General features: G+C 44.7%; 1 protein-coding gene and 4 non-coding genes across 5 annotated transcripts; all 5 read right to left on the reverse strand.

The window, feature by feature from the left end:
• Nucleotides 1–67: 67 nt before the first annotated feature.
• On the reverse strand, nucleotides 68–2,528 carry Rps8 (ribosomal protein S8). The gene is made up of 6 exons (XM_004872902.3): nucleotides 2,429–2,528; nucleotides 1,926–2,032; nucleotides 1,304–1,403; nucleotides 911–1,086; nucleotides 587–716; nucleotides 68–225 (listed from the first exon to the last, which is right to left on the reverse strand). The coding sequence occupies exons 1-6, from the start codon at nucleotides 2,430–2,432 to the stop codon at nucleotides 116–118; spliced, it is 627 nt and encodes a 208-aa protein (XP_004872959.1). The 5' UTR covers nucleotides 2,433–2,528; the 3' UTR covers nucleotides 68–115.
• LOC147827333 (small nucleolar RNA SNORD38) lies at nucleotides 338–407 on the reverse strand. The gene has a single exon (XR_015452676.1). It is a non-coding gene; the product is annotated as a small nucleolar RNA SNORD38 (small nucleolar RNA).
• On the reverse strand, nucleotides 792–859 carry LOC147827334 (small nucleolar RNA SNORD38). Its single transcript, XR_015452677.1, has one exon. It is a non-coding gene; the product is annotated as a small nucleolar RNA SNORD38 (small nucleolar RNA).
• On the reverse strand, nucleotides 1,476–1,579 carry LOC147827335 (small nucleolar RNA SNORD46). The gene has a single exon (XR_015452678.1). It is a non-coding gene; the product is annotated as a small nucleolar RNA SNORD46 (small nucleolar RNA).
• LOC147827336 (small nucleolar RNA SNORD55/SNORD39) lies at nucleotides 2,119–2,198 on the reverse strand. The gene has a single exon (XR_015452675.1). It is a non-coding gene; the product is annotated as a small nucleolar RNA SNORD55/SNORD39 (small nucleolar RNA).
• Nucleotides 2,529–12,223: the final 9,695 nt, after the last annotated feature.

Here is a 12,223-nt window from a genome sequence, read left to right on the forward strand (position 1 = left end):
GTCTGTATGTAGAGGAAAGGGACACAAGGTCTTTACAACTTTATAAAATATCCACACAACATGAACATAAAACAATAAACACCTTTATTACATGAGCTACACCAGAAGAGAAGACTTATTTGCCTTTCCGGGCCTTGATTTTCCTCAGATAGAACTCCAGCTCCTTGCCCTCTAGCACATAGCCATCTGCTCGGCCACATTGGCCCGGTCTCGATGCAACGCAGGCTGCAAAAAGAGTACGTGGTTCTTAGCAAAATGACAGAGGTCCTGCCCAACTCTACCTTTAAAAAGAATTCATGTTGGTTCTGGCACCCTGGGGGCAGGCATGAAGCCCACGTCTTCTCAGATATACTTTATCACCACTTAAAAATCAGTAGCAGAACTGGACAAAGTTTTCATCACTGAGACAGTCCCCTCAACTTACAAATGGGCTTCCGGAAATATTCCTGAAGCCCTGAGGCCAAGCTCTCCTGGTGAAACCTCTAGACCACAGGACTGGGAGTCAAGGAAACAAGGAGAGGATATAATACAGGGTGTGCACTGCATTGTTGTGAGCCCCACTTCTCCAACACAAGGGCTGTCTCACCAAGAAGCTTGCCCTGCTGGAACTGCTCCTCCAGAAGACTGCTGATTTTGGCATTCTTTTTCCTTTCATCATACTTCTTTTGAATTTTCTTTGATCGTTTCTTGTTTAAAATCTCTTCCTCCTCAGGAGTCTGAGTAAAGAGAATACAGATGATTAGCTCAGACAAACAGAATCTTCTTGAAGCCCGCACACCTCAGTGCCCTCCTTCCTCAGCACTAAAAGCTTTCATCTCTCTCCCTTCAGCAGCAGAACTGGACAGTTTTCATCACAAGAAGGCTCAAGGCAGGCAGCACCCCCCAACCCCGACACAGAAGTTACACGCACCAGCTTGGCACCCTTCTTGCGGCCCAGGGGCAGTGCATAGTGGGATTCGTACCACTGCCGGTACGGTGTGCTGTCAATGAGCACAATGCAGTTCTTCACCAGGGTCTTGGTTCGGATCAGCTCATTATTGGATGCATTGTAGACAACATCAATGATCCTTGTTTTTCGAGTACAACCTGCTCACAAGAGACTTAGAATCAAGTCATGTAAAACACAGGACAAATGGCCGGCCCTCGTTTCTTCCCTTAATCTCTACCTAGCTACAGAGCACCAGCTCTTTTTATGATAACCTCACCTTTTCAAATGTTTGGCAACTACAGGCAACAGAATCAACTCCAACCCATCAGGCTTCAGCAGTTAGGAAACCACCCAGGTCCACAGGGCCCCACTCACACTCTGAGCCCCAGGAGAAGTTCCCTACATCCAGCCTCAGGGCACGGTACTTCTTGTTGCCTCCTCGAACTCGGACCGTGTGTATGCGGCGGATGCCAATCTGGGAAACACAAGAACTGGGTTATCAAGTACTGCAGGCCACAAGCAGAGGAAAACCTGGGATGGATGGAGGCATCGGTCAGTGTAACTATGACAAGTCCTTGCATTGGCAAATGGCACAAAAGTGACCAAGACGGCCACAACCACGCCTAAGGATACTTTTTCATCACGCTTAGTTGCCTCTAAGAAAAAAAACCTGTACCCAAACACTGAAAACTACTCAGTCTCGTAGGAACAAAATTACCAGAATCCTGATTTGTCACAGGGAGGCTGCCCCACCTGAAGACCTCCTGGTCCCAGTACACAGGGTCTTCTCCTCTCGACCCTAAGCTCGCGATATAGGGCGCACACATCATCCTACCCCTTTAGTTTATCCACCACGATTAGCGGGGAAAGTGGCCCAGACCCTACCACAAGGAAAGCACAGAGCCCAAGGAAGAACCCACAATAGCCGCATGTGAGGCCCGTTACTACACAGCAAAGGAAGGCAACCTCCTGGGAACGAGGCCCAGGGAGCACTCACCTTAGTGTTGGCAGCAGGGCGACCCAACTCATATTTCCGCTTCTTGTGGTAGGGCTTTCTTTTGCCCCCAGTCTTGCGGCGCTTGTGCCAGTTGTCCCGAGAGATGCCTGCATGAGGGAGCGGAGAAGAGAGCTTAAGCCATCAGTACTCGGCGCCGGCGGCTCGCCCCCTCCGGAGCCCCTCACTGGCCGGCCGCACGCTCAGCTCTCCAAGGTTGGCTTCCCCACTGCTCGGTCGGGAATGTGCAGCATTACTAAGGTGTCATCATACACGTGCGGCCTAGCCCGCTGCTTGCCGCAGCAGCCATGTTGGTACGACTGGCAGCCCCAGGTCCTTTGCAGCCCCCACAGCGGGTCTCGGCAGCCAAAACCCGAAAGCCATATTCCCTCGAAGCTGTTCGTGACCGGGGGTCTGGGTGTTTGCCCTTCTAAATTGGGTGCAGGGTAGGATGGCACCTGATTGAACTCAGGGCTGCCGCAGTCCAAGGACAGACGAGAACCTACCCATCGCTCGGCGCTGGCTGGAAAAAGGAAACGCAAAGCCTCACGGTTCGATTTGTGAGACGCTGCCCCGCCCCTTTTGCGTCTCTTCCTGGCGCCGTGGCGACGAGCCGGCGGCGCAGCAACGAGTTTTAAGGTCGCGCCGCAATGTTGAGGACCCGGAATTTAGGAGGAGTTTAGGAGGGATCGTTTTGTCGGGATCATTTTGTCTGAGGAGCCTCACCAGCCCACCCACCATTTGGATCCTACTGACCATTGGCAGGGCGCGCGCCTGTAATCCAGCACTCAAGGATGCTGAGGCAGGAGGATACAAAGTTCTAAAGCGTGCGTGGTAGGCACACGCCTGTAATCCCAGCTCTTTGGGAACCAGAGGCAAGAGAATCCAAATTTGAGCCTAATCTGGGCACCCTAGTGATTTAGCTTGACCTCATCTCCAAATACTGTAATGAAAAAAGGCCGAGGAATGTAGCTCAGTGCAAAGGCCCTGGGTTTGATCTCTAGTACCGCAAATAAAAAAGTTTGATCCGGCCCGGGTAACATAGCAACTAAACAAGAGCTTGTCTCAAAAAAAAAAAAAAAGAAAAAAGAAAAAAGGGCCGGGGATTTACCTTAGTGGTTCTTCCGCCTGCCTCCTAAGCTCAAGGACCCGAGTTCGATCCCCGGTACCCCCAAAAAAAGGGTGTGTGGAGGGAATGTGGTTGGTCCACGCCTGTAACGCCAGCACTTGGGAGCTGAGGCAGGTGGATCACTGTAAGTTTGAGGCAGCCTGAACTATATTGCGAGACCTTGTCTCAAAAAAAAAAAAAAAAAAAAAAAAGGAAAAAAGAAAAAACGGGTGATCTGGGATGTACATTCAGACTGTCAGGTTTCCCACCCGGCAGGCTGTGTCAGGATGCAAACCATTCACATGTGTTTGAAGCTGAGGTTTGCTGCCCACTGATATGCTGCTTTTTTGAGGGTGGAGGAAGTAGAGTTTACAGGTGAAAAGGACAGGTCCTGAGCCTAGATTTACAGGCTTGCTGTGTCTTTAAGACCATAGAAATGTTTTGAGTGACTTTCCTGAAAGGGAAAAAGGCTTGAGTAAGTTTTGTGTCCAGAAGTTGCAGTTTTTCTTAGAAATACAGTTCTAAAATCCCAATTTCCTGTCTCTTTTTTGCCTTTTTAAAATTTCTTCTGTCCTACTTCAGAACTGAACTTCCTCAACCTGATAAATGTTATGTACAAAAAACTCATACCTAACATCATACTGTTGATGGTGGTGAGGTACTGAGGATCGAACCCAGGGCCTTTGTACTAAGCTCCATCCTCAGCCTTTTACATTTGTTTATTTTTTGATTGCTCACTATAGCTTTATTCACAGTAACCAAAAACCAGAAACAAACTAAAGTCCATGAGCAAGAAAATGAACAACTGAGTTACAGTACATATAATGGAATACAATGGAATGGAATCAGCAATAAAAAGGGACACACTGTTAAGACAGGCAGCTTATATGACACTGTGTTAAGCAATATTTTTGTGGTGTGTTAAGCAATATTAAGCCACACAATATTACTTTGTTTAGATGAAGTTGTAGAACATGAATTTAAAGTAAAAAAATCAAAACAGTGGTTGTCTAGAGGGAGGTGGAGTTTGGGAAGGGACGCAAAGAAAATTTCCAGGGAGAAGGACATGTTCTGTATTGTCCAAAGTGTACAGGAATTGTGTCTTCTTATTCTATATTTCTGCTGCTTTGACATCTTGGGGGCCCTGGACTGACCGACCTTCCCAGGGCTGGTGAATTCAGCATGCTCGAGGGAGCTGTTCACGTGCATGCAACCGGACCAGACCCAAGCTCTCTACTACCCTGCTATCAGGCACCCACTCTTCCGGCCTCTTTGTCCTCCCCTCATTGCCCCCTGACCAGGCATCACACAACTGATGCTACCCTGGAGCCCCTGAGACCCAAAACCCCTCTGCCCAAAGCCTTTGAAGTCACTCACACTTGGGGATCCTAAGCCTCTCTTCCTGTCTCATCCCTTCCCTCAGAAACCGCAATAAAGATTCTGCCCACTTTCTCCCCTTTCCCTTCTCTAGGGACCTGTGAGTATAAAAGCAAAAAATGAAACAAAACAAACACCTGTCTCTGCAATGTTGATCTTCTCCGCGTCTGTCAACCTCAAGCCACACCTGAATAAGATAAAACTTACATTTTAAAAACCAGATTTGTATAGCAAACATTATAAATTTCCCTTAAAAAAGAAAGAGCTATGTAAGTAATCGAGAGGATGGTGGGGAATAGGTGGATATACAGTTGAGACAAGAATGGCAAAATAGGGCCGGGGATTTAGCTCAGTGGTTCCACTGCCTGTTCCGAAGGCTCAAGGACCCGAGTTCAATCTCCGGTACCAAAAAAAAAAAAAAAAAAAGAATGGCAAAATAGGGCGGAGGATTTAGCACAGTGCCACCGTGCCTGCCTTAGGCCCTGAGTTTGATCCAAGGTATCGGGGAAAAAAAATTAAAAGAAAAAATGGCAAAATAGCGGCCATCCAGTCCCTGGTACTTGGGAAAAAAGAAAAATGGCAACATATTATAGTTGTGTTCATGAGAATATATGAGAGTTAAGTATACTGTTCTATTTACCTTAAACACATTTTTTTGGTACTGGGGATCAAACTTGGGTCCTTGCACTCACACAGCAGGCAGTGAAACCACTGAGCTAAATCCCCGGCCCTTTTTTTTAAACTTTTTTTTTTCCTTAAACACATTTGAGATTTTCCATAATAACACATTTTAAAAAGAAAACAGAAGCCAGGGATTTAGCTCAGTGGTTTCGCTGCCTGCTGTGCAAGTGTGAGGACCCGAGTTCGATGCCCGGTACCAAAAAAAAAAAGGAATAAAAAGAAAACAGAAAAGCAAAAACAGGACACAGTACTTTATTTACTATATTGACTTCATGATGAACATCCATAGATTCTGTAAATAATAAGTACACTAAGATAAAAGTTGGGCTGGGGATTTAGCTCAGTGGTTCCACCGCCTGCCTTGCAAGCGCAAGGTCCCAACTTCAATCCCTGGTACCGAAAAAAAAAAAAAAAAAAAGGCAAAAGTATACACTAGGCTGAGGAGGGGATTTGTCAAAAGGTGGGCAAGAAAAAAAAAATCAAGAAATAGAAAAAGAAATAAAGAAATTAAAAGATACTGTACTACATTAATTACAGAGAAGAGAAAGCTTAAAAAGCAGTGTTTATGAAGTAGCTGTTAAACTTATTTCAAAATAAAATGAAGGGCTGGGGATTTAGCTCAGTGGTTTCGCCGCCTGCTGCACAAGCACAAGGATCCGATTTCGATCCCTGGTACCCCCCCCCAAAATATATATATATATAAATAAAATGAAGATGACCGGGCAAGGTGGCGAATACCTATAGACCCAGTGAAATAGGAGAAATACTATTAGGAAAAAAGGGAGAAGAGAACAGAAGTAGGAGCTCAACAGCACAGGTTTATTTCAGAACAAACCCAAGAGGGACCATCCCGGGACTTCGACCAGAGGGGTAACTATCATATAGGCTGTGAGGTTTTTTCAGAGGGTCATTTCAGGGAAAGAGGTGTGGCTACCTGCCAAGAACAAGGCTTGAGTGATGCTTGTCCCAGGACGGGAACTGGGAAAGTACAGGGGGTAATGGTTATCAGAGCAGGGCTGAGTCACTGGGTGATGGTGGTGGTCGGACTCCTTCAAATGTAACTCCCAAACTGTGAGATGTCAGATGTGCCCGGTTCCTGTCCCCTGAAATCAAAAAATGAATTCAAAGAGACAACGGAGATTAAGAGTAGGAAAGATTTATTGAGAGATAGCTCCTGAGACACAGGAGGGATCCCAAATGGGTTTGCACTGAGACCCTTGGTCAGAGGTAATCTATACAGCAACATCACAATGTGGGTACAACGTGGGTCAAACTGCAATCAGCCAATAGGATAACAAGTGTTAGGGCCGGGGATTTAGCTCAGTGGTTTCGGTGCCTGCCTTGCAAGCACAAGGTCCCGAGTTTGATCCCCGGTGCCAAAAAAAAAAAAAAGGATAACAAGTGTAGCAGTTTAGCTAATATTGGCCCAACAGGGAGGTGGGGCATGCAGGAAAGGCTTATGGATGACATCATTAACCTTGGCTTATCTATGATTGTGACTTCTAAAACAGGAATATTTTGGGAAGGGATGGGTTCAGGTGTTCTGGTCACCCACCCTGTGTCTGTGAATCTAAAATGACCAAACAGGACTAGGGCTTTCTAGTCCAGTTCTTTCTCACAGTTTACAGTAAACTGGGACCTGGGAAGGACTAGTTAATTTGTATTATAATTTCTTTGAAATTCAGGACTTTAGGAAGTGGGCTGCATTCCATGCTGCCTGGGGAAATTCATTCTTTGGCCAAAGTCCTAGTTCACTGTGTATATTTAATTTTCATCAGTATAGCTGGTCATTCCACTCTATTTTAGGCCCTTCCACTAGCTAGCTGCCTTATAAGCTACTAAATAAACTATTTTCTACACCAGTACTCAGGAGGCTGAGGCAGGAGGATTGTAGTGAGCCTGAGGCCAGCCTGAACTACATAGCGAGAGATCCTGTCTCAAAAATAAAGAAAGAGGGCCGGGGATTTAGCTCAGTGGTTCTGCTGCCTGCCTTGCAAGTGCAAGGTCCCGAGTTTGATCCCCGGTACCAAAAAAAAAAAAAAGAAAGAAAGAAGTTAGAAGTTCCTTTTCGAAACTATTTTCCTTGTGAACTAGAGAAAATATTATGTATGTGTGGTCTGAATTGAAAACAAATTCAAAGTTAATATTAAAATAAGTTTCAGTTGTCAATTATTTTTTATTTTTTATTTTTTTCAGTACCAAGGATCAAACCCAGGACCTTGTGCTTGCCAGGCAGGTGTGAGGTGCCACTGACCTACATCCCTGGCCCATTTTTTTACTCTTTTTTTTTTCATTCATTAATTTTATTGGTACATTTTGGGTATACAAAATGCTGACTTTCATTATTGGGAATTTGTACCTTTACATAATATATCTTGTGGTTTTTTTGCTCCTAAAACAATAGCAAATCCCAGATTCTCCCCATTTTCCAAGTGTCCCATGTGTGATCATCCAACATACCACAGTGGTCTAAGGTCAGAGAGGAAGTTTGCAGAAGTCATCTAACAAAGAATTTCTAACAAAGCCCACCTACTGGGTGGGGTAGTTGGACCTCTACCTCAAATTAAGGCTATTCTCCTGAATCCTAAGTATATTTATGCAGTATACAAACAGATATCTTTAACAATATTGACTGCCAGACCAATAGACTTAGAGCTGCTAAAGAAGGACCAGCCAATGGAAGCCTTGGCGTGCCTTCAACCAAAACACCAACAAAACACCAGTCCCCAAGATGACTGCAGAGACCACTGTCATCATCCAAGCTTTAAAAATGCACAGGTGAGGCAGGCGTGGTGGCACACACCTGTGATCCCAGTACTCGGGAGGCTGAGGCAGGAGGTATTGCTGCAAGTTCAAGGCCAGCCTGGGCTACATAGTGAGTTCAAGGCCAGCCTGAACTACATAGTGAGACCTTGTCACCAAAAAAACCCCCCCAAAACAAACAAAACAAATGCATAGGTGATATGTCCATCAACAGATGAATGGATAAAGAAAATGTGGTATTCATACACAATGGAATACTACCCTGCCATAAATAAGGATAAATTTGAATCATTTGTAGGAAAATTGATGCACCTTGAGACCATAATGTTAAGTGAAATAAATCAGACACAGGAGCTTAAATATCACAAGGTTTCCCTTATATGAGAAACCCAAAATATAAATAAAGAGCAGAATAAAAGATAGGCAATAGGAAGTAGGGTGACATCTTTTTCAAATGGGAAGAGGATCAAGAGATGGAGGGAAGATGAAAAGAGAAGACGTGTTACACATACATACAATACCCTACAAGAAATTTAATCATTATGTACTGCAAACACGTACTAATAAAAGCTGAAAAAAAGAAAAGATGCACAGGGGGTGACCTCTATTATATTTTCATTTAACTCTAGTTTAAATCTCTAAAACAGCAAAGCAAGGTGTGGTGGTGCACACCTGTAATCCCAGCACTAGGGAGGCTGAGGCAGGAGAACTGCTGCAAGTTTGAGGCCAGCCTGGGTTACATAGAGAGTTCAAGGCCAGCCTGAAATATATAAGGAGATCCTGTCTCAAAAAAAAAAAATCCAAAATGGGTGTGTCTGGGAGGATGACAAATTATTGTAGGTTCCAACTGCAATACTTTTCCAGTTGCAGTTTCTTTACAGTGTAAATCAATTCACTCCCTGACACAAATACGGCACTAATATGATAAACATTTTTCTTTCCTAAGAAACAGAGGAAATTAAAAACATTCTGCTTCTGGGCCGGGGATTTAGCTCAGTGGTTTCCACCGCCTGCTGTGCAAGGCAAGCGCAAGGACCTGAGGCTTTCGATCCCTGGTACCAAAAATAAACAAACAAACAAAAAACCACAAAAGCCTTCTGCTTCTGACAGGCATTAGCATGTTTGCCTTATGGCCACTAAGTTGTATCACCTTTTGGCCAGGTTAGTCTGTGGCAGAGGCTGGCAGTGCTGGAAGGCCAAGTTGAGCCTCTTGTCTGTGGCTGTTTTCATGTACTGTACATGCAGAGTGGCAACAGTGACCATGTAGCCTCAAAGTCGAATCTGTCCTTTTACCAAAAAAAAGTTTACTGACCCTTGGTCTATAAAGATCGAAATTCCTAATACTCCACAGAATGTTATTGACAATCTCGCACTGACGGTGCCTGAGAAATATATAGCAGTATGTGCCTTAAGGTTATAAGCCTGGCATTATGTCACATGTGGCAGACAATGGGAAATAATCCCAGAATTACAGGAGCCTACCACCTCTGTCAGTTTCTTTTTTTTAAGAGTTGGAAACATTTATTGAGAGAAAGCAAGCTTTTAAGAGAGACAGAAGGAGGACTGGAAAGTGGGTTGCCCCCTCTGTCAGTTTCTGACAAAGATCTAGACTATGTTGAAAGTAAGGAACAGATCAATGCAACTTGCAACCCATACAACTGAGAAAAGACACAGGGAGTAGAAGGCCTTTCAAGATTCCAAGGCAACATTCCACTCATTCGCTGAGTGACAATCTTAAGAAGAGTGAGATATTACCCAGTCCTTCAGTGATCAGCCCTCATGACTCATGGATTCCAGGTTTTTTTAGCCTCTGAGTAGATAGGAAATAATACACTGCATCCTTAAGAGCTTTGGTCACAGCTCTCAGTGAAGAATGATATTGAGCACCTTTTCATATGATAATTAGCTAGCTGTACATTTTCTTTGTTGAAATGCCTATTAAATTCTTTCCCCATTTATAAATTAGAAATTTTTTTTTTTTTTAATTTTGAGACAGGGTCTCATTAGGTAGTCCAGGCTGGCTTTGAACTCACCACAGAGCCCAGGCTGACCTCGAATTTGAGGTGTGTCAGGTCAGTGGGCTGAAGGGAGGCCGGATCAGGCAAGGTTCCCAAAGAAAAGAATGAGTGGAGCAATCACAAGAAAGTAGGAACAAACTATTTTTCAGCACAGCACTTGGGTAGTTTTTTTGTTTCCTGAGACATAGTAAGTCAGCCTCCTCAGCCTACCTCAGCCTCCTGAGTGTTGGGATCACAAGCATGTGCTATCATGCCTGCCATAAATTAGACTTTTGACTGTGGTATCAGATGCTAATATACTTTAGACTCCAGTCCCTTATCAGATATGTTTTGTAAATATTTTTTTCCATTCTGTGGGTTCTTTTCACTTTCTTGATTGTAGGTGGCATTTGAAAAATTAAGATTTTAGGGCCAGGGATTTATCTCAGTGGCACTGCCCCTGCCTTGCAAGTGCAAGGTTCTGAGTTCAATCCCTGGTACCAGGGGAAAAAATTAAGTGTTTAATTTTGATGAAGTTCACTTGATCTGTTTTTCTTCTTTCACTGGCTTTTGGTGTCAAATCTAAAAAAACCGTAAGAAATCTTACCAGCACCTTTATAGTCAACACAAAATGCAGATGTTACTCCATGGCTGACCCCAGTTCACACATGGGAATTTGATGAGGAAGCCTCAGCTTGATATTCGTCTGCATGTCAGACAAATTTATCTTTGTTGAAAGAGACCTGGGATTATTATATTGTTGCTTGCTGCTCTGAATGAAGTTATCAAATCAGTTATGAAACAGTGTGGCTCACCCAGGAAGAGAAAGCAAGAACCTTTGGATAATTTCTGAGTGCACATCATGTGGTTCATTCCCAGGGAGCTAATTAAAATTAATGTTTTTGTTTGATGGGCTGGGGATTTAGCTCAGTGGTTCTGCTGCCTGCCTTGCAAGCACAAGGTCCTGAGTTCAATCCCCAGTACCAAAAATAAAAAAAGTTCAAAATGTTTGAAACAGGCTCACTTCATAGTTAAGGCTGGGTTTGAATTCATTATATAGTCCAGGCTGGCCTGGAACTCCCGGCGATCTTCCTGCACCAGCCTCCTGAGTGCTGGGATTAAGGCATGGGCCCCACGCCTGGCTAAAATTAATGTTATAATGTCCAGTTTTCCATGTACATCTATCAGAAAGTTCAGCAAGTTTTCTCGAGGCCATTTTAAAATACTTTCTGCATTCTTGTGTTTTGTTCAAGTCTGTCTCTGACATGAACAGCTGAGGCAAATAAAACCAGACATCCCAGCTGACAGAGAACTGTTGAGCCAGGACATGCTGCTCTGAATGAAATGTACTCTTTTCTGAGACAAGATCTTGTTAAAGCACTGAGTTATCTAGGCTGGGCTTGAACTTTTGATTCTCCTTCCTCAGCCTCCTGAGTGCTTGGATTACAGGCAGCATGTGCCACCACACCCAGTGGCAAATATCATTTTTTTTTTGTATTGGGGATCAAACTCAGGACACTGTGATTGCGAGGCAGGTGGTGGAACCACTGAGCTAAATCCCCAACCCCGTATATCATTTTTGATCCCTACACCGCCAATGCCCCCCTCCCTTTTGAGACAGGGTCATGCTAATGTAGTTTGGACCTTCCCCAAACTCACTATGGACCCTAGGCTGGCCTTGAACTCACAGTGATTCTCCTGCCTCAGCCTCCCAACTGCTGGGATTACAGGCTTTCGCCACCAGTCTTGAGTTCCCAGAGTTTTTACGTGTTCTGCAGACTAAGAGACAGAGCAGCATCTCCTCGACTAATGGTCCCTGTCCTTGCAATGTACTGGAGCCTAGTACATATGTTGTCAGCTGCGACCAAGCCAGAGGCTGTTGAAACCATAGGCATGGATTTGGCCTTCTAGGAAGAGCGCAGGATCAGTACCCGAATCACTGAGCCAAGGTTGCAGTAGTGTCCTCGGTCCCAAAAGGCTCAGATTCAACCTAGGCTCTTCCCACACACCACTCAACAGGCCATGTTTTTTTCTCTTGCTTTATTGTTAAACACAGTCATAAATACATAAAACAATACAGTGGGGATCCTCTTGAACCTCAAAAACTGCAAGGAAGGAGGAAGGCCCAAAATTTTTTTTTTTTTTTTAAAGTACAAAACACACAAGTACATGGACCAAGGGTGTGCATGGGAGGCCTGAGCTGGCCTAGAGGTGCCTCCTCCTCCTGCAGTGCCAGGACAAACCTGGAGAGGCCACCAGCAGCCCATCTGTGTGGGGAGAACCCTGCCTCAGGGAAACTCCAGCAAGACAGTGCTCTCTCAAGGAAGGGCAGGGCAATTCCCAGGGCAACTGAAAGCTCCTCCCTCTTGCTCCCT

The sequence above is a fragment of the Heterocephalus glaber genome, unplaced genomic scaffold (assembly GCF_053883595.1).
Source record: "Heterocephalus glaber isolate CG9 unplaced genomic scaffold, H.glaber_assembly_v1.0 deba00001451, whole genome shotgun sequence".
Taxonomy (NCBI): Eukaryota; Metazoa; Chordata; class Mammalia; order Rodentia; family Bathyergidae; genus Heterocephalus; species Heterocephalus glaber.

Bases quoted from the DNA above. Each gene is read 5' to 3' on its own strand.
- Rps8 (XM_004872902.3), bottom strand. The intron at 1,087-1,303 runs GTGAGTGGGGCC...TCTTGTGAGCAG, and splicing joins CTTCTCCTGGGGCTCAGAGT to GTTGTACTCGAAAAACAAGG. The intron at 226-586 runs GTGAGACAGCCC...CTCTTTTTGCAG, and splicing joins CCAGCAGGGCAAGCTTCTTG to CCTGCGTTGCATCGAGACCG.